Source organism: Erpetoichthys calabaricus, chromosome 16 (genome assembly GCF_900747795.2).
Source record: "Erpetoichthys calabaricus chromosome 16, fErpCal1.3, whole genome shotgun sequence".
NCBI lineage: Eukaryota > Metazoa > Chordata > Cladistia > Polypteriformes > Polypteridae > Erpetoichthys > Erpetoichthys calabaricus.
Window position 1 is genome coordinate 88,521,907 of NC_041409.2, and position 26,844 is coordinate 88,548,750.

Consider the following 26,844-nt stretch of genomic DNA (forward strand, 5'->3'; position numbering starts at 1 on the left):
CCTAGCCTTATCAGATGTACTTTCCTTCTCAGTCATTCTTTCAACAGAAAAGTTGAGACCCATAGACTAATACACACACCGTTCCCGACACAGAGCAGCAGCCCTGCCTTCTTTCACTTACTGTGCTGTTATTGAAATTAGTAATGAAAGCTGCAGTCTTCAAATGAAATTGTCTCATGGAATTCAATGTTTGTTTGGTATTTTAAGGCCTTGATTGTTACTTATCCTTCTGTGGTTGTGTACATTTCCTTGCGTTCCTCCATTTCATTTAACATGTGCTCTATTGGTAAAAGGCACATGGAGCCACTTGTTTTACTGTTTGCTACTGAAGTCTGCACGCTTAATTTCCAGGAGTATTATGTGTTGTTTTCATTGTAGCGGGGTACATCTTTGAAAGTTGACAGTAAATTTTTTATTAGAAGAATTTACAAAAATGCCACTTTTCAGAAAGTGTCCAGTTTTAATTTCTACCTAACTAGTGTGCATACTGCATTATATTAAATTCTCTTACAAGAGCTTATCAGTAAACCAATAGGTAAAAATGATATAAGCATAGTAAAATAATAATACTAATAATATTAATCATTAAAATAAATCTGCAATAATGTTTACAGAAGATTGCACTAGTTGTATTTTACTTGCTTATGAATGCACGACAATCAGTGCAATTATATGCACTCATATAATTGGATGATAACCTGGTTAAGGCAGAAACCTGGTTTCTTAATGACAAGAGCAAGTAATCTTCTAGAGTTCTTCTTTGGAAGAATGCTTCTTTGTCATTAAACTTTGCAAAAAAGAGTTAAACGTCATCATCGGCCATCACACACTTGAAAAGGAGCGTGATGCCTGTGATAATTGTGTTTTATAAATGTTTGTTCAGATTGATGCTTTATTGATAGGTTTCCATTATCAGATGGTACGCAGTGAACACTTTTGTGCTTGGCTGTACAATTGAGTCCTGCAAAGGATCTGGTACATATGCTTCTTACCTTACACCCAGTGCTGCTGGGAATAACAATGCAAGTATTTTGACATCAATAAGATATGTGTTTAGGTTACTAGTTAATTTAAAAAGTAGTCAGACTACGTAATGTTACTTAAGCATTACTTTTAATGTTTCAGGTTAATGCTTTCAAGATTGTGTTGCTGAGTTTTGCTCCATACGTGTAGCTCATCAGCATTAATTTAGTGATTTCTGAAATATTGACATATTTTAGGCAGGAGAAAGAATTTTGCAATTGCCCGAACATTTGCCTCTGGAAACATTTTTTTTTTTTATTGGATGCTTCTACCTGTGGCTGCTGATAGCGTATGCAAAGCAAATACATGCAAAGGCTTACAGGGTACTGGGGACATGCACAGACTACAAAATTCTTAACAGTAATCCGGTGAAGAGTTACACGGCCACATAATCAGGCTATTTGCAGAGGAATCTGCCTCTGTTAATAGGGTTTCTCAGAGGCTAATAACCTGATTTCTCTAATCGGAATAAGGATTTATATGGCAGTTTAGAAATCAGGTTTCTGTCAATAACTAGGTTATTGAAGTGCATGTAAACACACTGTTGGAGGTTTTTGAACAAATGCACTATTTCAAGAATAGTATTAGTTTCATCAATTTAAAATGCTAAACAATTGTTAATGTTTATTGAAGATTGCATTCCCGTTCTTTGAATGTGTTAACTGCCTCAGAAGTTTTTGGAATAAGTGCACTCTTTCAAGCTGAATCCAGTTAGTATCTTGATACAGTGATCCCTCCTCAGTCGTGAGGGTTGCGTTCCAGAACCCCCTGTGAAAGGTGAAAATCCGCAAAGTAAAAACCATATGTTTATATAGTTATTTTTATATTGTCACGCTTGGGTCACAGATTTGCACAAAAACACAGGAGGTTGTAGAGACAGGAACTTTATTTCAAACACTGCAAACAAACATTTGTCTCTTTTACAAACGTTTAAACGTGCTCCATGACAAGGAAGAGATGACAGTTCCATCTCACAATTAAAAGAATGCAAACATATCTTCCTCTTCAAAGGAGTGCACTCAGGATCAGAGAATGTCAGAGAGAGAGAGAGAGAGAGAAAAGCAAACAATCAAAAATCAATAGGTGCTGTTTTGGGCTTTTAAGTATGCGAAGCACCGTGCGGGAAGCATATCGCTTGACAAAGCCAGCCGCAAGTAAGCCCAGCAAGGAAGGGGAGCAATGTGAAGGTAGTCTTTCAGCATTTTTTAGACGAGCATCTGTATCCTCTAGGAGTGCGAACAGCCCCCCCTGCTCACACCCCCTCCGTCAGGAGCAAAGAATGTCAGAGCAAGAGAGACAGAAAAGCAAACAATCAAAAATCAATAGGTGCTGTTCGGGCTTTTAAGTATGTGAAGCACCATGCGGGAAGCATATTGCGCGACAAAGCAGCCACAAGGAAGGGAGCAATGTGAAGGTAGTCTTTCAGCGTTTTTTGAGGAGCGTCCGTATACTCTAGGGGTGCAAACAGCCCCCCTGCTCACAATACATTTGAGGAGTTTTATTTAATACGGGCTCTGATTGGGTAGCTTCTCAGCCATCCGACAATAGCGTCCCTTGTATGAAATCAACTGAGCAAACCAACTGAGGAAGCATGTACAAGAAATTAAAAGACCCATTGTCCACTGAAACCCAAGAACCAGCGAAAAATCCGCGATATATATTTAAATATGCTTACATATAAAATCCGCGATAGAGTGAAGCTGCGAAAGTTGAAGCGCGATATAGCGAGGGATTACTGTATAGTGATTTTGTTTTTGTTTTTTTTATTCCCTATAAGAAATGTTGACCTTCAAGTGGAAGTGTCATGACACCCAATTGGGACTGTGCCAAGAAATGCTTAATTTGGTCAACCTACGCTTTTTCCTAACATGATCTTGGTCAACTGGAGCTAATCCCAAGAATATTAGGCAGAAACCAAAAACAATTTCATTACAGAGCATCATCATTTTAAGTGTAGTATAAAATATTCAAATTAAGATATTCATTCTATAATTGACCAACCCCAGGACTTCCCACATAATTTTTTAGTTCACTTATTAATATGGTAGTAATAGAGTGTAAGTGGTTTAAGTCTGTTTGTTTTTCTCTGGGATATTATGTTTTAGCTTTTGTGACAAATAAACTTTCTAATAGGGTACCACACTGAACTTTTGAAATTTTTTCTTATAAACATAGACAGTCTCTAGTAAAAGATTGATAATGTTTTGAAGCCTATGACCAAAGGTTCTGGATTATTGATGGAAGACAAAAGCAAACATCCTTAATGTCATTTATTTTTAATTTGGGACAAGTTCTGGTAATTGTATGTAGCTGTACTTATATACAGTATTTTTAATGACTAATGCTTCAACCTTGCAAAAAGACATCTGAAAACTTTTCTTTTAATCTATTTCTATTGTAAGTCAATTGCAGTTTCTTAAACATGTCAGTCACATTTTACATTTTGTATGTATGTTTTTTTTTTGCCTTTTCATAGTTTTGTCTTTGTTATACTGCAAGTAGGTAGAACCAATAATAAAAAATATATTTTCCCCCATTAAAAAAAAATGGGATTAGGTTTTTGTATATCTGTGATACTTTTTTCCTTTTTGTTTTTATTTTTCCAGTGTCTATGTACAGTATTATAATAGAGAAGAGTGAGCTTTAATGAGGATTTGTTAAAGAAAAATGTAGTACATTTTAATATTTTTATATCAACTGTAAGTAGTTCTGCTTCTGATGTCATTGTTTCAATATTTTGTTACCTTTGTAAGAAATCATTTGAAATGGCTGAGTTTATAAATATAATTTGTTACAACATTTGTTACAAATGTTTAATTCATTGCTTTCCAGGTGTCCTAGGTCAGCAGATGATGAGAAAAAACATCCAACCCTCTGCTTGTTCTGTGGAGCAATGCTGTGTTCTCAGAGTCCTTGTTGCCAGGAAATGGCTGATGAGGATGAGGTCGGAGCCTGCACTGCTCATTCACTAACCTGTGGAGCTGGTGTGGGCATGTTTCTAAGGTATATTTGAGCAAGATTACAAGTTACATTAGCTTACTGCATTTATCTAAAATGTAATCCATGTAACACAGTGCTACCAAATTGAACAGTTTTATTTTGCATTTTAATTGAAGGTTTTTTTATGGTTCATGTTAGTACTAGTAGGTTTCCCACAGTACAGAGAATGTATGACTTTGTCTGTACAAAAATATTTAGGCACACTTTTTGAACAGTTGTGATTTCAAATATGTAAAATTTTTACTTTGTAAAATGTACCTTTCAGAATACGTGAATGTGAAGTGATTCTTCTGAGCAATAAAACTCGAGGTTGCATTTATCCAGCTCCTTATCTTGATGATTACGGAGAAACTGATCCCCGTCTAAGGTATGTAATTTAGGAACTCTCCTCAGTATTCGGTGTTTCTGGAAAATTTGATATTTATAGTATAGTCAGTAATTTGACAGATTTAGCAACAGAAGTCTAAGTTTATCCATCATGCCCTAATACAATGTACATCTTAGAGATTTGGGAGTGAAAATGTTGCAATATGTAAAGTAATTAATGGTTGGATATTATCCTTTGCATGTTTTTTATATACTTTGTTAATCCCTGAGGGGAAATTGTCTTTTCACCTGAACTTTTGGGGTCAGAGCAAAGGTGTCAGCCATTGTACATTACCCCTGGAGTAATTTTCCGGGTAAGAGGATTACTCAAAGGCCAAACAGAGTAGGATGACTTCTGGCAGTAATGGGATTTGAACCGGCAACCTTCTAGATACCAGTACAGATCCTATTCCAGGACATTTTACACCCACATATATTTAAGTATGAAGGGTATAAATATCATTATTGGCAGAAACATTTCCAAACCCTTAATGTCTATCAAGCAATTGATCACAGCCACATCTGCCAATGTAAGCAGTGCATTAAAAATAATACAGAAACTGGACTGCAGAAGACAACCTTATGCTAAGTAATATGGTAAGAATTCCATGATATCAGTCCTTAGATATGGGTAAATTTGTGGTATCGTATTTTTTATTAGAATATATAAACGTCTCATTTTTCCCCAGCAAATGATACAGTATTTTCACCTATATTTATAGTTATGTTACATTCATGTAACATTCTCCAACCCGCTTAGCCCAGTTCATGTTCAGGCCAGATTTTATGCAGTCAGCACTACCATTTGTAATTTTGAATTTACAAAATCCTAGCAATCCACTTTGCCTATTCATGACCTCATGCTGTGCTTTTGCCTTCTGAATTATTCAGTCTATTTGGGTTCACTTTTATGGAGTGTGGAGTTTCTCTAATGTGAGATTCTTGTTTAATGCCTCTTGATTCTTTTGTTTTTCTTTTAATATGACCTTCAGCTTTTTAAGTTGATGTGTTAATGTACCATTATACTTCATAAGTTTACTTTGTGTATGCCTCTCCTTTATCACATACTGTTATCCATTGTTCTTTGATTTTTGCTCATTTATATGTATTCCTTTTTTATTTAAGATTTTTCTCTGTGTTAATCATTCATATTTCATATATTTTGCAATCATTTAAAAAAAATTTGCTTGTAATTTCCCCCTTTTTTAAGTACTGTATATTTTTCCCCATGTGTAATTTGTTTTGAATTTCTCTGCTCCAGTTATTGTAATCTTTTTGTTGCCTTTTCTTTTTACAACTGTGTAAAATGTAAGGGTTATGTATGTTATCATATATTTCATTGAATGGTTGATGATAAACTTTCTCTTCATGGGTTTGGCTGCAGGAGAGGAAACCCACTCCATTTGTCTCCTGAGCGATACAAGAAGCTCTGCCAGCTGTGGCAGCAACATTGCATCATGGAGGAGATTGCCCGAAGTCTTGAAGTTGTCAACGTTATGTTAACCTTAGAGTGGCAGCTGCTATGAGTGGACAAACTGCTTTCAGAAATGTGACTGTTGAGTTCTACAGGTTTCTTGCACATGCTGAAGTCTTAATGAATTTTATCTACTGCTTCTGGACTTCAGAACGAAGCAGCTACTCCTTTGTCTCCCGACAATGATGTAATATAAATTCTAAGGATGCTGCCTCTATTGGAGATAAATAAATAGGATTCATTGACTTTTCTTTTGTCAACAGCTGTTTCATTCTACTGGTTTCTTTGCTTCAGTGATGGAAATGTGAAAGCTATGTACACATTCATATATTTATATTAATTTTTACACTCACACACAAATATATTAAGTATACATATACACACAAACATGCAGACATATAAATATACATATACGCACACATTTACATATCATTGGAGAGTAATTGTTTCCCCCCCATCGGTCATGTTTTCATTTTTTTTTTTAATTTTTAAATTAAGCAGAATATTCCAACCCCCCTTCAGTTTGCCGACTGGGCTTGGTGAAATGGCCATTTTTGTTTAATGCTGGGCACAGATGCAAAGCCCTAGCAAGAGAATATTTTTTTCAGCAGTCAGTTAATACGAAAAATCCATGTTGCATCAGTTTTCATCTGCTTTTATCAGTAAGAAATTGAAGCTAAGCAAGGATGTCAGATTATGTTCATTTATTCTTGTTTTCTCCTAAAACCTCTTTTTAATAGCTTGACACAGTGAACACCTTGCATAAATCTGAGCTGTATAATTTTGTAAATGTTTTATATTGTAATATGCAGCAAAACGTCTCTAATACAGTAAGAAGAGAATGAGAACTGTCTTTTTGAAAGATAGTACTGAAATATATTTTACTTGTTCGTTTGTTCTAAAAAAAAATGAGTGATTGTAGATAGTCTGAATGATTTCAAATATGAAGTTATATGTTTAATGGAATGTATGTTAAAATAAAAGGACTGATTGTTTCTTGATTAGTCAAGGTGTTCTGGCTTGTTTGTAACACTAAATGAAAACTTCACATTTACTTGAGAATGACTGTTAAGTATAAAGCGTTGTGTATTTTTAAAGTATAGGTTGTTAGTTTTACATTTGAGTCAGACTTTGGTTTGTCCTGGAAACGTAGTTAGATGAAACTGTAGTTAACATTTTAAAAAATAAAATGCCCTCTGCTTATCAAGGGTGTCTTTATGACACAAAACCAAATTTTTTTTTTTACAATATATGGTTTTACTGTAGTTTTTCTTGTTTTAGCTGCAGGTTGTTGGCACTATCGTTGCTAAGGAATAGGATACATATGCTTTTCTCTCTTCACAGCGCCCAGCATGAGTGAAGCTATTAAGTAAACACGAGCATCCTGTAAGGCAGGGATCTTCACTCAACGATCCTGGAGGACCACAGTGCTTTGCAGGTTTTTGGTTTAACCAGTTTCTTAATTAGTACCTATTTATTTGTTGCTAAACCAATATGTTTTAGGTAACTCGCATGTTAATGATTCAGAGCTCTTAATTGCCTATTTTAGGCTTAAGCAGCTGTATTTACGTTTTAATCATGTCTTTTTTTTTTTTTTTTTTTTTAACAAGCCATAGCTAATAAATTGCAAATAAGAAAGAACCAGCTTTCCAGCTAGCTTGGTTCTAATTACAGTGGTGAATGTGCATCATTAAGTATCGGTGCTAATAAAATGTTTAGAAACAAATGAGAGGTAAGGGGGGGGAACATTATGAAGAGCAAATCAGTTCTGGTCCATAAAAAATGGATAATGTTCTCAGAAATGGAAGCTCTACTGTGCAATTAATTTGTCATGGATGAATAAGAACACCAACACAGCACCCTTCAAAACGTGTTTCATCATCATCAAGGACTGTCTTCTAATTAGGAAATTGGTTAGAATGAAGACCATGGCCCTCCTGGACCGTAAGTGAAGATCCCTGCTATAAGTGTTGCTACAGAGTCATTTAGAAGTAGGCAAACTCGGGAGCATTAGTGGTGCATGAGACATATCAGTGTTCAGCATTGTGCCAGTGCAGCTGCCAAGATCAATAAATAGACTTACTGTAATGCAGACTGCCTTTTTGGTCTTTCCAGCTTTGACCTCTTGGCTCTAAAGCTTTATGATCAGGCATAGATGGAAAGTCATCCCCCAGGAATAACGAAGATGAAATCTTTGCATAAATAAAATGGTTTTGTTGCGAGACACATTACATATGTATATAGGCATTACCAGCAAGTCATATTTTATGCAGCAGGGCATTCATTCCCAGTAAGCATTATTTTATCTTTTCCATACGTGCCCCACAATTCAGCGGCTTGCTGTGGCTGCAGTCTGCCACCTTTCCCTTTTGCTCTCATATTTAATCTGTTACGATTCTTTCAGTATATTCTGGTTTATTTAAGTAAGGTTCAGAAATAAGGCTGAATGTGTTGTAACTTTCATAGTCAGACATATCGATGATATAAAATGAGACCTTGTTTGTCTAAATGCATAGAAAATGTATCGCCTTGCCTCCCTCTCCAAAAAACAAAGCTGTCAACCTTACTGCATTCCTTGGCATTTGTGAAGCTAGCTGTCAGTACCAATGCTCTGTGGGTGAAAGGTTGTAATTTACAGTTAGGTCCATAAATATTTGGACAATGACACACTTTCATAATTTTGGCTCTGTATGGCACCTCAAAGCATTTAAAATGAAACTATCGATATGTGATTCAAGTTGACTTTCAGCTTTAGGGTGGCACAGTGGCAGCACTGTTGCCTTACAGTAAGGAGACCAGGGTCCATGCCCTTAGTCCTCTTTGCATAGAGTTTGCATGTTCACCCTGCGTCTTTGTGTGTTTCTTCTGGGTGTTTTGGTTTTCTTCCACTGTCCAAAGGCAGTCAGGTAGTTTAGGTGAATTGGCAATTGTAAATTGTCCATTGTAAAATGAATTATCAGTTCTAAAGTGTGTGTGTGCATGCAAATACCCTGTGATGGACTGGTACCGGGGCTTGTTCCTGCCATGTGCCCTATGCTAGCTAGGATAAGTCTCCAGCCAACCTTGACCCTGATCTGGATTAAGTGGTTTAGAAAATGACATGTCATGACTTTCAGCTTTAATTCAGGAGGGTTAATAAAATTATTGTATGAGCCATTTAGTATAGTCAGCCATTTGTATACTTAGTCAAACCCCCAACCCCCTTTCAGGGGCTCAAAATTGATTTGTCAGTCTGACATAATCACAATTTAATGATCATGTTCAGTAATTGGTAGGCAATCTTTTCCAGTCAATGACTGCTTTAAGTCTGGAACCTATGGTCATAACCAAATGCTGAATTTGAACCCTAGTTTAGACCTCAGTATGTGCGTCTTGGGAACTGCACGTCTGACATTGTGGTCAGCAACACAGGAGCGCCACAAGGGACTGTACTTTCTCCGGTCCTGTTCAGCCTATATACATAGGACTTCCAATACAACTCGGAGTCCTGCCATGTGCAAAAGTTCGCTGATGACACTGCTATCGTGGGCTGTATCAGGAATGGGCTGGAGGAGGAGTATAGGGACCTAATCAATGACTTTGTTAAATGGTCCGACTCAAACCACCTACACCTGAACACCAGCAAAACCAAGGAGCTGGTGGTGGATTTTAGGAGGCCCAGACCCCTCATAGACCCAGTGATCATCAAAGGTGACTGTGTGCAGATGGTGCAGACTATAAATATCTGGGAGTGCAGCTGGATGATAAATTAGACTGGACTGCCAATACTGATGCGCTGTGCAAGAAAGGACAAAGCCGGTTATACTTCCTTAGAAGGCTGGCTTCCTTCAACATCTGCAATAAGATGCTGCAGATGTTCTATCAAACAGTTGTGGCGAACGCCCTCTTCTACGCAGTGGTGTGCTGGGGAGGCAGCATTAAGAGGAAAGACGCCTCACGCCTGGACAAACTGGTGAGGAAGGCAGGCTCTATTGTTGGCATGGAGCTGGACAGTTTAACATCTGTGGCAGAGCGAAGGGCGCTCAGCAGGCTCCTATCAATTATGGAGAATCCACTGCATCCACTAAATAATGTCATCTCCAGACAGAAGAGCAGCTTCAGTGACAGACTGCTGTCACTGTCCTGCTCCACAGACAGATTGAGGAGATCGTTCCTCCCCCCAAACTATGCGACTCTTTAATTCCAACAGCGGGGGGTAAACGTTAATATTTAACATTATACATAGTTTATTGTCTGTTTTTTTTTTTTTTTTCACCTGTATTATTATCATTCTTTAATTTAATATTATTTATTGTATCAGTATGCTGCTGCTGAAGAATGTGAATGTCCCATTGGGATTAATAAAGTATCCTATCTATCTATCTATCTATCTATCTATCTATCTATCTATCTATCTATCTATCTATCTATCTATCTATCTATCTATCTAGTGATTCCTATTTAGGCCTATACAGCAGATGTCTTCAGTTGCCTCATGGGCAGAAAAGACCAGCAAACAAATCTGTAACAAACACACAGGAGCAAAGATCAGATTCATGTGTGGATTGACATAGAGTGAGAAGAAGACAAGGAGATTGGTTCCAGAGTCCAAGCTGTGCGTCGAGGTGAGTCCGACTATATCTAGCCGGAACCTCTCAACTTCGCGCACTAGCTCAGACTCCTTCCCCTTCAGAGAGGTGACATTCCACGTCCCAAGAGCCAGCTTCTGTAGCCGAGGATCGGACCGCCAAGGTCCCCGCCTTCGGCCACCACCCAACTCACACTGCACCCGACCTCCTTGGCCCCTCCCATAGGTTGTGAGCCCATGGGAAGGGGGAACCACGTTGCCTCTTCGGGCTGTGCCCGGCCGAGCCCCATGGGTGCAGGCCCGGCCACCAGGCGCTCGCCATCGAGCCCCACCTCCAGGCCTGGCTCCAAAGTGGGCTCCGGTGACCCGCGTCCGGGCAAGGGAAAACGCCGTCCAAAATTGTTTTCCATCATAGGAGGTTTGTTTAACCGCTCTTTGTCTCATCCCTCACCTAGGACCAGTTTGCCTTGGGTGGCCCTACCAGGGGCATAAAGCCCCGGACAACAGAGCTCCTAGGATCATTGGGACACGCAAACCCCTCCACCACGATAAGGTGGCGGTTAAAGGAGGGGGATTGTCCATAACGAACACCATGTTCAAGCATAGGGGTGTTCATATGTGCACTTGGCACCAGGACACCCTAGGCCTCAGTTCGATGATCGACTTTGTGGTCGTGTCGTCGGACTTGCGGCCACATGTCTTGGACACTCGGGTGAAGAGAGGGGCGGAGCTGTCAACTGATCACCACCTGGTGGTGAGTTGGCTTCGAAGGTGGGGGAGGATGCTGGTCAGGCATGGTAGGCCCAAACGTGTTGTGAGGGTCTGCTGGGAACGTCTGGCAGAGCCCCCTGTCAGAAGTAGCTTCAACTCCCACCTCCGGCAGAACTTCGACCACTTCCCGAGGGAGGTGGGGGACATTGAGTCCGAATGGGCCATGTTCCGTGTCTCTATTGTTGATGCAGCTGACCGGAGCTGTGGCCGTAAGGTGGTCGGTGCCTGTCGTGGCGGCAATCCCCGAACCCGTTGGTGGACACCGGCGGTGAAGGATGCCGTCAAGCTGAAGAAGGAGTCCTACCGGTCCCTTTTGTCCTGTGGGACCCTGGAGGCAGCTGATAGGTACCGGCAGGCCAAGCGGAATGCGGCTTTGGTGGTTGCTGAGGCAAAAACTTGGGCGTGGGAGGAGTTTGGGGAGGCCATGGAGAACGACTTTCGGACGGCTTCGAGGAGATTCTGGTCCACCATCCGGCGTCTCAGGAAGGGGAAGCAGTGCAGTGTCAACACTGTATATGGTGGGGATGGTGCGCTGCTGACCTCGACTCGGGATGTTGTGGGTCGGTGGGGGGAGTACTTCGAAGACCTCCTCAATCCCATTAACATGCCTTCCAATGAGGAAGCAGAGCCTGGGGACTCAGAGGTGGGCTCCCCCATCTCTGGGACTGAGGTCACTGAGGTGGTCAAAAAACTCCTTGGTGGCAGGGCCCCGGGGGTGGATGAGATACGCCCGGAGTTCCTCAAGGCTCTGGATGTTCTAGGACTGTCTTGGTTGACACGCCTCTGCAACATCGCATGGACATCAGGGACAGTGCCTCTGGATTGGCAGACTGGGGTGGTGGTCCCCCTCTTTAAGAAGGGGGATCGGAGGGTGTGTTCCAACTACAGAGGGATCACACTCCTCAGCCTCCCTGGAAAAGTCTATTCAGGGGTCCAGGAGAGGAGGGTCCGTCGGATAGTCGAGCCTCGGATTCAGGAGGAACAGTGTGGTTTTCGTCCTGGTCGCGGAACAGTGGACCAGCTCTGTACCCTTAGCAGGGTCCTGGAGGGTGCATGGGAGTTTGCCCAACCAGTCTACATGTGTTTTGTGGACTTGGAAAAGGCATTTGACCGTGTCCCTCGGGAATCCTGTGGGGGGTACTCCGGGAGTATGGGGTACCGGACCCCCTGATAAGGGCTGTTCGGTCCCTGTACGATCGTTGCCAGAGCCTGGTCCGCATTGCCGGCAGTAAGTCAAACCCGTTTCCAGTGAGAGTTGGACTCCGCCAGGGCTGCCCTTTGTCACCGATTCTGTTCATAACTTTTATGGACAGAATTTCTAGGCGCAGCCAGGGCGTTGAGGGGGTCCGGTTTGGTGGGCTCAGGATTGGGTCACTGCTTTTTGCAGATGATGATGTCCTGTTTGCTCCATCAGGCCGTGATCTTCAGCTCTCTCTGGATCGGTTCGCAGCCGAGTGTGAAGCGGCTGGGATGAGAATCAGCACCTCCAAATCCGAGACCATGGTCCTCTGCCGGAAAAGGGTGGAGTGCCCTCTCAGGGTTGGTAGCGAGATCCTGCCCCAAGTGGAGGAGTTCAAGTATCTCGGGGTCTTGTTCACGAGTGAGGGAAGAATGGAGCGTGAGATCGACAGGCGGATCGGTGCGGCATCCGCAGTAATGCGGGCTCTGCATCTGTCTGTCGTGGTGAAAAAGGAGCTGAGCCGCAAGGCAAAGCTCTCAATTTACCAGTCGATCTATGTTCCTACCCTCACCTATGGTCATGAGCTATGGGTAGTGACCGAAAGAACAAGATCGCGAATACAAGCGGCTGAAATGAGTTTCCTCCGCAGGGTGACTGGGCTCTCCCTTAAAGATAGGGTGAGAAGCTCAGTCATCCGGGAGGGGCTCAGAGTAGAGCTGCTGCTCATCCGCATCGAGAGGAGTCAGATGAGGTGGCTCGGGCATCTGATCAGGATGCCTCCTGGACGCCTCCCTGGTGAGGTGTTCTGGGCACGTCTAACCGGGAGGAGGCCCCGGGGAAGACCCAGGACACGTTGGAGGGACTATGTCTCTTGACTGGCCTGGGAACGCCTTGGGATTCTCCTGGAAGAGCTAGAAGAAGTGGCCGGGGAGAGGGAAGTCTGGGCATCTCTGCTCAAGCTGCTGCCTCCGTGACCCGACTTCGGATAAGCGGAAGAGGATGGATGGATGGATGGGATTTCTCAGTTTTTTATTTTTAATAAATTTGCAAAAACATCAAACTTTTTTCACGTCATTATGGGGTGTTGTGTGCAGAATTCTAAGGAAAAAAATGAATTTAATCCATTCTGGAATAAGGCTGTAACATAACAAAATGTGGAAAAAGTGATGCGCTGTGAATATTTCCCAGATGCACTGTATGTGTGCTGTGGAAAAAGACAGTAAGTGTGAATTTTCATAATGACTGTTGTAGCAAATTCTTACAAGTAAAAGATTTATTTAAAGTCTACATTTTCTGACATGTTTATTAATTCTGAATTCATTCATTTTTTTGTTCATTTGTCTGCATAGTATACCATCTTTTCAACCTGTCATTGCTTAAGACTGCACGTTCCATAAAATGTTCAGTTTATTGTTCGTTTTTTGGCTCCTTGGAAGCTAGTATAAGGCAATGTCCCACTTCTTCCACCAGTGTCTCTCCTCTTGTGTTGTTCTGCCACTGAGAATCAGCACACATCTCAAGTCTTTGTAGCACTATGTGAATGGGACTGTTGTTGACGCATTTACAGTTCTCGCCATTTGCCTTTCCAAACATGGTGGTCTGAACCTGCTCACTCTGGAGCTTTGTAATGTCTTGTCTTTGATGATCATCAAGCAACACAGCCTTTGGGTCCCATCTAATGGCCTCTTCTCCATGAAGTTCCATCAGCATCCAATCCTCTTGTGAGTTACAGGTGTTGGAATGTTTCACATGTCTGATTTGTACACCATCAGTAAAGATCACCCCGGTTGAAACAGACCAATCATCCTGAGGTGTTCATTCTTCTAAGCATGACTTTCAGAAACAAAGTCTCTTGTTAACCAACAGCTTTTTTAAGATCCTGCATATTTAACCCTTGGCCTGGACAGTTGGGATCAGGGGACATTATGGGTGTGGTTTGGATTGAAGGCAATGGTTCCAGTTCCTGTCATCTTCCATTCCATTATCTTTGTTGGAGATGGTGTGAAGCCCCTCAGGGTTGATGTTTGATCCTCCCTCCAGACTCCAGTACTTAGCTGACAGTTGGAATATGAGTCCTAGTAGCTCCATGGCTGGAGGGAGTAACGTTGAGGTTGGGGTCCTCATTCCCGGACACCGCATTAATTTGGTTTGATTTGCCAAGGTTCTTAATAATGTTAAAATTGGTACGAGCTGTCTCTACAAAGCCATTTTCAAGAAGCCAGCCCTCTGATTCAGAGTCTGGGTCACCTTGCAGAAGGACATTCTCCAAGGCTGTTTGAAGATAGCGCACCCCAGTAAGAACAGACAGCTATAAGAAAAAACAAAACAGAACATCTAGTGGAAATACCAAGAAAAAATTAAGTTGCTAAAGCCTGGCATCACCTAATACTAGAGGTGGCACTTGAGATGGGTAGGGCCTACCAATGCCTAAACAGAGTTTGTGCAGCCAGTGTCCACATGTCAGTGCAAATGAAATTACACAACAGGGAGTGTGAAGTCCTATAAATATATAGGAGCCATGCAAGAGCTACAGACACAATGGAGAAACGGAATAAGCTCTATGGAAGGCTGATATGAAAATAAGAGGGCAGCTCTTGGTCTAGCACTTTAAAAGCAGAGCCTAGGTTATTACGAGGACAGGATGAAGGAAGGTGGCCTTAGAGACATGGTTAGAGCCACTAGAGGGAACATTTTAAACTTTTCATATTTGAAAAGTAGGGCAAAATTATGGCCAGTTGAGAGTAGAAGTGAGAGGTGAGTCCTACCAGGAGGCCGCATTGGACATGCCCGGTGGTGAGGGGGTGAAAATCCCATCTTTGTTGCTGAAGTCACTATGGTAGTGCGAGAACTTCATGGTTAAGGATGATCAGGTGGATGAAATCTGATTGTAGATGTTGAAAGCTCTGGGATCACATGGTTAATGTGTCTATTCAATGTTTCATGGAAGGCTGGTAAAGCATGCTTGGAATGGAGGTCCCCATATTTAGGAAAGGTGACCAGAGGGTGTGTTCCAGCTACTGAGGGATCAAACGCCACCTCCAAGGTAAGGCATATGCTGGAGGGAAGAATCCATCCAGTGATTGAACCAAAAACACAGGAGGAACATTGTGGATTCCATCCTGGTTATGGAACAGTAGATTGGCTTTTTTCCCTGGTGCATTTGCTGGAGAGTGCATGGGAATATGATAACTCCGTCTACATGTGTTTTGTGGATTTAGGAAAAAGCATACAACTGTGTCCCTCGACATGTGTTGTTCAAGGTGCTGCAGGAATATGGAGTAAAAGGGCTTCTCTTGTGTGGTGTTTATTCCCTACAAGAATGCTGTGTGTTATTCACTGTGGATGTGGGATTCCATCAAGGCTGTGTCTTGTCTCTGTTCCTGTTTTATGGTTTTCTTGGACAGAATATCAAAGTGGCCAGTTGGGGAGTCAAGAGGGTAGTATTGTTGCTTTATGCCAATGTTCTCCTCTGACCTTTGGCACACACTCATGTGTAAGGAGGCTGGGATGAGGATCAGTAGCTCCAAGTTTGATCTCATAGTTGTTTCTCTCGGAGAGGAGTAGATTGCTCTCTGCAAGTGGGGCGTTGGTGGGGGAACAATACCCTTAGTGGAGCAGTTCAAGTATCTTGAGAACTTGTTGTGACGGAAAAAAGGGAACGCGAGATCTTCAAGCGGCGTCGGTTGTTCTATAGGCTCTGTACCAGACCATGCTGGGGAAGCAGGAGTGGAGTTTAAAGACCTAACTCTTGGTTGATCTACATCCCTGTCCGTCAACCTTTGGTCAGTCATGAGTAATGACCGAAAGAATGAGAATGTGAGCACAAGTGGCAGAGATGAGGTTTCTTTACCAGGGTGGCTCCCTCTGTGACAGGATGAGATGCCCAGTGATTTAGGAGAGCCTTAGAGAAGAGTTGGTTCTCATTCCAGATCAAGAGGAGCCAGTTGAGGTGATATGGGCATGTCGTAAAGATTCCACCAGAGTGGCTTCCCGTAGAGCTGCTCCAGGCTCATCCTACTGGGCAACAGACCCAGGGCATACTGGAGAGTTTATATATTTTGGCTAGCACAGGGAACATCATGGAATTACCCAGCAATCCTGGAAGGGAAGTCTGGGCTAATCTGCCATCACAACCTTCACCTTGAAAAGCGGTTGAGAAGATGCAATGAGATGAGATCTTGGAAAGTTACTCTGTAGTCAGAAGTGGGAATTGTAATGAAATACTCATAAATACGTAGCAACTGTGTGGTGTCACAGCTTCAGGACATTGGCTTACCATGCAGCCTCATGCTTGTCACTTCACTCGCAAGGCTTCAACTATGGAAATATTGAAACCATTTTACAAGAAATTTAAAGTTATTTATTTATTTATTTTTCGTCCTTGCCTAGTGATAGAGGGATAAGCTGCAGACTCCTGGACTTAAGAAGTCAACCAAGTGAACTCCTTCATGCATGCAGGACCAGTGGTTGTAGCTCCATGCAGACACAGGTATTTGGGAATGATGATCAGCTGTCCATTTTGGCCTGAATGGGACCCCATTCCATCACTAAAGTCCCCCTCACTCAATTCTGGTTAGTGACCTACCAGCAAGTCCTCCCTGAGATGATGGTTTAGCTCACATTTGCTGTCCCTCACTCCTTAATAAACCTTGACATCCTAAAGAAAGTTTAGTTACTTGTTGGGTGTCACAGTTCAGACCGACGATCCCAGCCAGGGATGTGTCTTGTTTGGCACCCAAAGTTGCTGGGATGGAACCAGAGAGTGGCAATGTGTTGCATGCTGATTAGCACTGCACTCTGTACGTGTAACAATGACCTTCTAATCTATCATTTACAAATACATTTCTCTCAGAATTTCGGAATAACTATCCCAGAAAATGGGTTTGTGGATGGATGGGCCCAGAAAACAGATTTTATTAAAAATTCATTGCACTGTAAAAACCTACCTCGAAGAGCCAAATAATGAGAACGGTGAATCCAATCGACTGCATGATCTGCATATAGTACTCGAGCAGTGCTTGGCGGCAGCCGGTCATCCACACATTGAGCTCCTCCGTCTGGAATTCGTAGCTGTAGTGGGCCGAGTTGTTGGTCAGCTGATGCTGGATGCAGGGCCGAGGGGAGTAAATATTACAGCAGCTGAAAGGAACTGAATCCATCAAGTACTTCCCGTCCACGTTACTCTTTAGGCGGCTGGAGAGGGGAGAAGAGGGAAAAAGAAATTAAGGCAGCGCCCCATCAAGGAGTACAGTCGTGGCCAAAAGTTTTGAGAATGACCCAAGTGTTGGTTTTCACAAAGTTTGCTGCGTCAGTGTTTTAAGATCTTTTTGTCCCAATGTTGGGACAACATTGGGAAAAAGATATCTCAATCAATAAATCAGAAAAGGAGTGGAAGGTAGCATTGCAGAGAATTCACTTGAGCTCCATATGCACAAAGCATAGAATTATCCATCCATCCATCCAATTTCCAACCCGCTGATTCCGAACACAGGGTCACGGAGGTCTGCTGGAGCCAGTCCCAGCCAACACAGGGCACAAGGCAGGAACCAATCCCAGGCAGGGTGCCAACCCACTGCAGGACACACACAAACACACCAAGCACACACTAGGGCCAATTTAGAATCACCAATGCACCTAACCTGCATGTCTTTGGACTGTGGGAGGAAACCCACGCAGACACGGGGAGAACATGCAAACTCCACACAGGGAGGACCCGGGAAGCGAACCCAGGTCTCCTAACTGCGAGGCAGAAGCGCTACCCACTGCGCCACCATGCCGCCCAAGCATAGAATTATTCAACTCAAAATTATATATCGAGCTCATCTGTCTCGCTTAAAACTGTCCAAAATGTTTCCAGGGCAAGATCCAACCTGCGAACGCTGCAACCAAGCTCCTGCCTCACTGGGTCACATGTTCTGGGCCTGCACCAAACTAACATCATTTTGGACCAAAATCTTTAAATGCCTCTCAGAGAGCCTTGGGGTCACAATCCCTCCTAACCCACTAACCGCTGTGTTCGGTGTTCTTCCAGACGAACTTGAAGTGGAGAAGGACAAGCAAACTGTGATTGCATTCACTACACTTTTGGCACGCAGACTATTCTGTTAAATTGGAAGAATCCTAACTCTCCTCTGATAAGTCAGTGGGAAACCGATGTTTTATATTATTTGAAATTGGAAAAAATCAAATTCTCAGTTAGAGGATCTGTACAGAATTTTTTTCAAAACCTGGCAGGGTCTAATCAATATTATTTTAGAATAAGAAGAAATAATTATTTCCGCATTTCTTTCCCTTCTCCATTTTTTTATTTACCTATATATATATATATATATATATATACATATATATATATTTTTTTTTCCTTTCTTTTGTTTATCTTTGCACTATTAAAAAAGCCCTAAGCAATTCTCCTTTGGCCATGCTCTCCTTCTCAAGGGTGGGGTTTGATTTATCTTCAATTCTTTTTTGTATAAATTGATCTATTTGTATGGAATGATTACAATAAAATTTATAAATAAAATAAAAAAAAAAAAAAGATCTTTTTGTCAAATGTTTCTATGGTATACTGGAATAGAATTACAAGCATTTCATACATCTCAAAGGATTTTATTGACAACTAGTCATTTAGCCCATTACAATGACGGGCGCTAGAACAGTAGTGCATAAACATTAGTAGGAACAGTCTATATTAAATGGCAAGGGACTTTGACCTCATTCTTTTTGTTGGTCGTATTTTTCTTTCTTTTGTTGATGTTTACTTGCTGAGCTGACCGTTCTTCGTGGACTGCCGCCGTGTATTGTGTGTCTTTAATTTTCTGTGACAGTAATACTGTCTTGTATGGCTCTATTCAATAAGGGCGCGCACAAAAAGGCGAGCTTCAAAAGGGCGACCTCAATTGAGCGCAGCAAATAAAGGCGTTTGTAGATAATTTAGTTCAAATGGCTCTGGAATATGTGAAGAGCAACAAAGGTGCAGATCTTTATTTACGCGCGCCTTTATTCGCTGCGCCCAATTGAGGTTGCCCTTTTGAGGCTCGCCTTTTTGTGCGCGCCCTTATTGAAGGATAACGTCTTGTACATCCGCTGGCTTGTACGACCGTAATTACACCTTTAATTTTCTCTGGCGGTAATACAGGCGTACGCGTCGGTAATATGCCTTTAATCTCCTCTGACAGTAATACTGGCTTGTATGTGGCTGTAATATGCGTCACTGTATTGTGTACCTTTAATTTCCTCTCGCAGTAATACTGGTTTGTATTTCCGTAAAACGCCTGTAATTTTCTCTGACAGTAATATCGCGCATTGCACCGTGCCCCGCGCATGCGCACTTCACCAGAAGACACCCACACACAGACACCTGCACGCATACAGGGATTTTATTAAAGAGGATTACATTAAGGTTATGCACAGAGTCCATATTTGCAGTGTTGGCCCTTCTCTTGTTGTCAAGACCTCTGCAATACGCCCTGGCCTGCTGTCCATCAACTTCTGAGCCAAATCCTGACTGATGGCAGCCCATTCTTGCATCATCAATGCTTGGCGTTTGTCAGAATGGGTGGTTTTTTTGTTTGTCCACCTGCCTCTTGAGGATTGACCACAAGTCCTCAATGGGATTAAAGTCTGGGGGGTTTCCTGGCCATGGACCCAAAATTTCGATGTTTTGTTATTGTTTTTTTATAACAATAATTTAGTGTCATTCAGTACTGCAATTTTAATCAAAATCTGACATAAAGTGGTTAAATTAAATAAAAAAAAGTACTAATGTGTCATGGAACAAACCCATTGAAGAAGATAACAGAGGTTACTCAGACCTCGTTGCTGTTTGTGAAGGAACCTTCACAATAGTTCAAGCTTCAGGGCTCCAAAAATGTAGGTCCCCATATGAGCTTGGTGTTTGCCTTTGCCCAATGCTTTGGTCCTCATGACCTTGAACTGCATTCAGCAGATGCAATCATGGATAAATGCAACAATAAGTAAAGAATACAGTGGCGTGCCAAACTCTTCATAGCAAAAGTTAGACCTCTTATATCATTGAAAGATGCTGAGAAATTAGTTCACGCTTTTGTTTTCAGCTGACTAGATTACAGTAACGCACTCCTCTCAGGACCACCCAAAAAAGACATCAATCGATTGCAACGAGTGCAGAATGAGCTGCTGGAATCTTAACTAGGAAAAGAAAATCTGAGCACATCACACCAGTCTTAGTGTCACTACACTGGTTACCTGTGTCATTTAGAATTGACTTTAAAATACTGCTTATGGTTTACAAAGCCTTAAATAATCTGCGCTCCATCTTATATTTCAGAATGTCTGACACCTTACACTCCAAATCGTAACCTTAGATCTTCAAATGAGGGTCTGCTTAGAATACCAAGAGCTAAACTTAAAACAAATGGTGAGGCGGCCTTCTGCTGTTCTGCACCTAAAATCTGGAATAGCTGACTGATAGGAATTCACCAGGCTAATACAGTGGAGCACTTTAAAAAACTGCTGAAAGCACATCACTTTAACGTGGCTTTCTCAGAACTTAATCTTAGTTTAATCCTGATGCTGTTGTGGCATGCAGCTAGGGGTGGTACCCAGCCAGGAGGACCAGAGGAGGGCTTGCGCCTCCTCTGGACCATGAGGGGGTGACCACCCTGGTTGCTTTGGGGACCAACCCTGTAGGGGCCCATGGTCACCACCAGGAGGCACCCCGATGCCTACGGAGTCCTGGACCTCAGAACTTACGCCACACCCGGAAGTGCTGCGGGGAAGAGGAGCAGGGACACCCAGAGTGCTTCCAGGTGCGGAGCCGGTACTTCTGCCACACTGGGGAGTGCCGGTGGAAGCTCATCTGAAGACACCTGGAGAGCACATCCGGGTGTGTATAAAAGGGGCCGCCTCCCTCCATTCGATGGCTGGAGTCGGGTGGAAGAGGACAGCGCTCAGAGGAGAGGAGAGGAGTGGAGGTGGACCAGAAGAGAGAAAGGCATTGTATTGAGGGCCTGGACTTTTGGGGTGATTGGTGCTGTGGCACTGGGTTGTGCGTGTTCACCTTTGTAAATATAGTGTATAATAAACGTGTTGTGGTGCATATACCGATGTCTGCCTGTCTGTGTCCGGCCTGCATTCCACACTCTATATATTCAATTATTATTATTATTATTCATGGTGGCTCCAAAATCCGTACTAATCTCTACTCTCTCTTCTGTTCTTTTTCCGGTTTTCTGTGGTGGCGACCTGCACCACCACCACCTGATCAAAGCACCGTGATTGTCCCTACATTGATGGATTAAAGACCAGAAGTCCATGTGACCGTCCTTCCATGAGAACAATGAATACCATGAGGACTGATTGAGGTCATTGATGTTGGGTAGAATGCCTAGAGGGGGCTGGGTGGTCTCGTGGCCTCGGTACCCCTGCAGATTTTATTTTTTTCTCCAGCCGTCTGGAGTTTTTTTTTTGTTTTTTCTGTCCTCCCTGGCCATCGGACCTTACTTTTATTCTATGTTAATTAGTGTTCTCTTATTTTAATTCTTATTTTGTCTTTTTCCCCTCTTTCTTCATCATGTAAAGCAGGCATGTCAAACTCACTACCATTGGTGGGCCGCTTCGACTGCCATACGTGCGTCAGCGGGCTGCACTGTAACATACTGAAAACTTAAGAAAATGTAACACTTAAAGTTTAAAGAAAAGCAATTTATGTGGCTCTGAGGCTAAGGATCTGTGCTGGTATCCCGAAGATTGGCGGTTGAAATCCCCGTCACTGCCAAAAAAAGAGATCCTACTCTGCTGGGCCCTTGAGCAAGACCCTTAACCTGTAATTGCTCCAGGGGCGCTGTACAATGGCTAACCCTGCGCTCTGACCCCAAGGGGTATGCAAAAACTAACAAATTCCTAATACAAGAAATTGTATAAGGTGAAAATAAGAACAAAAAAAAAAAATTAGAGTCTTAGCCTCTTAACTAGGTTCTTATATTACTATGTTATATTCATTATATTATATTCATTGCTTATATAGGAGCCTCACAGTGTGAGATCTATTTCTTTTGTCCCGACACTTCGCATCTCTTGTTAGTAACCAGTTCGTCAATATCAGGCTTGAAATCTCGTGCAGCTGCAACTTTTATGATTGATGAAAGGTGCTCGACGGTAAGTCTTGAGCGATGTGGGGTTTTGGTAGCTTTCATTAGCAAAAACAATTGCTCATAAAGGTAAGTGCTTCCGAACATAGACAGTACTCTCAATGCCAACTTACAGATCTGCACATACGAGGATGGCAGGTAAGCATACAAGCCTGGCACACCAACTTCGTTGTATTTTGCCTTCAGAATAGAATCTCACTGCAGTTCAATCAAATCCATTTGGATATTCTCAGGCGCTTTCTCAACATTGTAAGAGTAGGGTGATGTAAACGGCGCAAAGTCCTGTTCGTGTGAACTGATATTACGAAAACACTCACTGAATTCATTGCTCAGTAATTCAAGTTGGAAAACAAATCCTCCAAAAATCAAAGTTTACTTCAAAGTTTATATTGTAAAATAAGCCGATATGCAAAAAGCCCCCTGACCTACAATAATTTTACAAACTCAAAATCACAAAAATTTGTTAATAATCAACTCGCCAACTTCTCGCGTCCACTTCAGATCTTCAGCTGTAGTCTGCACTAACTGTTTGTTACAATACTAGCACAAAATTACATAAAACTAGAGCAAAAAAAACGTGAAAATATGCGAGCTATTACTACACGTGATGGTCAGTTCTGCCCAGTGGCCAGTCTCAGCAGCCCAGCCAGTAGTGTAGCCTGCCAGGGGCGGCTCTAGGCTCGTGGTGGCCCTGGGCAGAGAAAGAATCGGTGGCCCCTTCGCCCGCCAATGTCAATATGGTATGTTATGAAAGCGTTGTGGACACCGCATAGCCGCCTTGTGCTCATGGCACGCTTCTATATGCGCGTGTCCGTAACTTGAAAACCAAGTGGCGGCCCGTGATATTCTCATCACAGCAGAACGTTATAATACTACATAGCTTACTGCTCCAACTTGAGCGACATTAGTAAATACAGCGTACTAATTAACAAGAAACACAATGTTTTTCAGCCACATTGCCGTCAGCTGTGTCGTTATTTTTTGTCTTTGTTTTATATTCAATATATATTGACGTGGCGGCCCTGTGCACATGCCTAAGGCCGCCCCTGCTGCCAGGCTGCTGCAGCCTAGCACTTCAGTTGTGACGCTGCGGCTCATTAACTTTGGTCAAGGCTCGTGGCTATACTAGCAGATGACGTTTCCGGTACCGCAACGCCATGGCGGAGTGGTGGCTCTGAGGCTAGGGATCTGCACTGGCAATCGGAAGGTCGCCGGTTCGAATCCTGTAAAATGCCAAAAGGGACTCTGCTCTGTTGGGCCCTTGAGCAAGGCCCTTAACCTGCAATCGCTAAGCGCTTTGAGTAGTGAGAAAAGCGCAATATAAAGGCAAAGAATTATTAAAACGTGCTTTTGTCAGAAGGCAGAAGTAAGAAAAGTCAATAAGTAAAGCCGAAGATGCAGAATGATTCAATCACAAACGATAGTAATCATTTTGTACATGTTTAGTGCTAACTAGGATCTGTCATGCGGGCCGCACAGATTTCTGTCGCGGGCCACCTGTTTGACATGCCTGATGTACAGCACTCTGAGCTCCATTATTTGTATGAAAATGTGCTATAGAAATAAATATTGTTGTTGTTCAATCCCCCTGAAAGTCATCCTAATTTTCTGCATGTCTAATGATTTGTACATTTTAAGATTTTTAGTGTCCGCTCTTATGCTTTAACAATATGTTTTCAAAAGTCAAAGTAAACTATTTTCTGTAGATTTTTAACTGAAGAAGACAAACTCAGAAGTTGGAGTTTACATACTCTAAGTATTTATGCCTCTGTTGTTTGGAAGCTCCAGGTTTACACAAATGACAACTGAATCACAAAGGTGACAGTCGTAATTACACATAATTAGGTCCTATTGTGAGTCCTTTATATCTCTCTGGATATAAAACGTCCCCATAGCCCGTGTTGGACAATCTACAGAAATGAAGGCAAAGGAGCATTCTGCTGATGTGAGAAGCAAAGTCAAAGAAATGCACAAGGCCACAGGAAAAGGCTTCAAAAAATACTGAAGAGTCTGAATGTCCTGTTGTGCACTGTTGGATCACACATCAGGTCTCTTTCCGAAATTTCATTCTATCATCTCGGTAACATTGCCCGCCTCCGTCCATTTCTGCCCTTATCTGATGTTCAAACTCTGGTTCATTGTTTCATAATGTCTCGTATTGATTACTGTAATTCCCTCTTCATTGGCCTCCCTGCATGATCTACACAGAGGCCTACAGAACATTCAGAACTCCACAGCTAGAGTCCTCACCCACACAAAGCGTTTTGCTCACGTCTCTCCTGTTCTCTCCCAGCTTCACTGGTTACCAGTCGGTTCCATCAAGGATTAAATTCAAGATTCTGCTTCTCCCCTTCAAAGCTCTACATAAACCTTTGCCCCGTCTACCTCACTCAGCTCCCAGCTCCTTACACTCCTTGTCACTCTCTCAGCTCCTCGAGCAGTCATCTCCTTACTGTCCCCCCCCAGGCTGAAAGGTGAACCCCAGTCTGAGGGGATGTGCACTCTGTAGCAGGTTTCCTTCAAGGACCTCTCTGTATTTTACTAAATTCATCCTTCCCTCAATTCTGGCCAGTGTTCCTGTCCCTGCACCTCCATAGCATGATGATATATCTGCAAAATAAACCTGAAGTAGATACTCACTCCTGGACCTCCTTATTGGACACATCCAGATACCGCATGCTGATCCACTGGATTTCAAACCAGTCCCGGAAGCCGTTATTTCCGCAGCAGCGAAACTCCATCTGCAGCAGGTCAACGGTCTTCTTTAGGAAGCACCTTCCAGGGATGTCCGTGTCCTTGTAGAACTTTAATGCTTCCTTCAAGCCCAGGTAAAGGGATTCTTCCAGTTCATTCTTCATGGTATAACACATTAGCGCCCCCACCAGGACGCAAAAGGTGAAAAAGAAGGTGCAGATAATGTAGGGGAGCATGATTAGCTTCCAGCGATGAAACTTATTGGAGTCGGAGCAGTCATAGCAGATCTTCCCGCCGAGGAAATTAATTCCACAGGCTATGACTCCAACGGCAATGAGCATGTTGGGGACGGAATGGATTTCTCGATTGTACATGATTTCGTTCTTTTTCCGGATCTCGACTTTGAGGAAGAGACCCAGGCTGAAGAGAATGATGCCGGTGATTACAGAAATCCAGTTGAGGATCCACAAAATTTGGGCCAGCTTGCAACGCTTGGTTTTGGTGAACTTCACCTTGAGTACCGCCATTTTGTTTTTTTGCTGTATTATCCAGGCACTAGATGATCATGGTTTAGGATGCCCAAAGTCAAAATGTCTGGAGGAGGAGAAGAAAAAAAAATATATAATTAATCTCTGATAATTGCAAAGATATGTAAGTTTGTTCAGCGGATGAGGCGTTTTTGTTGCAGTCACTCTGATCCTTCACAACATCTAATAGAGGAGTGGAGAAGCTGCGTTCATGTCCTGTGAGAATTCCGGTGTCGCATGTTCCTTCTCATTGTGTTCAGAAACACAAGGAGTTAAAAGTAAATTCAAATGTTATTTGTGCATCTAGTGATGAGTGAATCCCAATGGATCTGCTTCTCCCCCAGTTCAGAGAAAACACAGAAATGTTTTTGGGAATTTTAATGAAATCCATTGAAGTGTGATGGGGAAGGAGAAACTGAGCTACTTTGGAGGGGCTTGTAACGGTTCACTGTTCTTTTTAACTGTCGCTGTGGGATAGGGAAGCGTCTGCCAAATATGCTGGACTGATTAATGTGACCAGCTAATCACTACGCCACCACTCCTCCCTGAGATAAAATTACATTCCGAGTCCTTCATCTCGCTTTGTGTCTCCCGAGGCTCCTATCACTTCGACTAACTTACCATTTAGAGTTTGTGATCAAGAGATTTATTTACGTTTGTATTAATTTGCTTATTAAATGCATTTATCCAAAGTGCCTTACAAATGAGGTCGGCTTTATCTGGTGGACTACTTGGGAATAAGTATTACAGAACAAGCATACGAAATTGATCATCACAAGTGAAGAGCTCAGAACAAAATACAAATTGCAATTCCTCGATTTACAAAACCTAACAGCTAACATCACTTAGACAGAAATTCGCCAAACAAGAGAATCTTCAAATGCTTCCTGAGCACACTGAGTTCAGCTCAAAGTTTGTCGTCGTGTGCACAGTAAGGAAACACGTTTCCCTGTACAATGAAATTCTTTCTTTGCTGTCCACACCAAATGACAAAACCAACGTATAAAGATAAACATAAATAATAAGTAGGAGATAGATAATAAGTAACAGAGGCAGCATAAAGTATAAAAACAGAATAGAAATATAAAGTGTAACTGTGCAGGTAGGTGTGTGAT

The 26,844-nt window shown here is 42.4% G+C and overlaps 2 protein-coding genes across 2 annotated transcripts in view; one reads left to right on the top strand and one right to left on the bottom strand.

The window, feature by feature from the left end:
• ubr1 (ubiquitin protein ligase E3 component n-recognin 1) overlaps nt 1–16,836 on the top strand; it is a 149,157-nt gene extending 132,321 nt beyond the window's left edge. The window contains exon 37 of the mRNA XM_051919763.1: nt 16,792–16,836. Coding sequence (XP_051775723.1) covers nt 16,792–16,821 — 30 coding nt within the window. The 3' untranslated portion in view covers nt 16,822–16,836. The remainder of the gene's footprint in view (nt 1–16,791) is intronic.
• On the bottom strand, nt 13,584–25,893 carry LOC114666520 (photoreceptor outer segment membrane glycoprotein 2-like). The gene is made up of 3 exons (XM_028821417.2): nt 25,149–25,893; nt 17,328–17,574; nt 13,584–14,689 (listed from the first exon to the last, which is right to left on the bottom strand). The coding sequence occupies exons 1-3, from the start codon at nt 25,727–25,729 to the stop codon at nt 14,432–14,434; spliced, it is 1,086 nt and encodes a 361-aa protein (XP_028677250.2). The 5' UTR covers nt 25,730–25,893; the 3' UTR covers nt 13,584–14,431.
• Between the last annotated feature and the right edge of the window lie 951 nt (nt 25,894–26,844).

Excerpts from the sequence above, each read along its gene's own strand:
- LOC114666520 (XM_028821417.2), bottom strand. The coding sequence starts at position 25,729 with ATGGCGGTACTCAAGGTGAAGTTCACCAAAACCAAGCGTTGCAAGCTG. Across the intron at positions 17,575-25,148 it reads TCCAATAAGGAGGTCCAGGA|CCGCCTAAAGAGTAACGTGG; the intron begins GTGAGTATCTAC and ends TCCCCTCTCCAG. Across the intron at positions 14,690-17,327 it reads TCATTATTTGGCTCTTCGAG|CTGTCTGTTCTTACTGGGGT; the intron begins GTAGGTTTTTAC and ends TTTTTCTTATAG.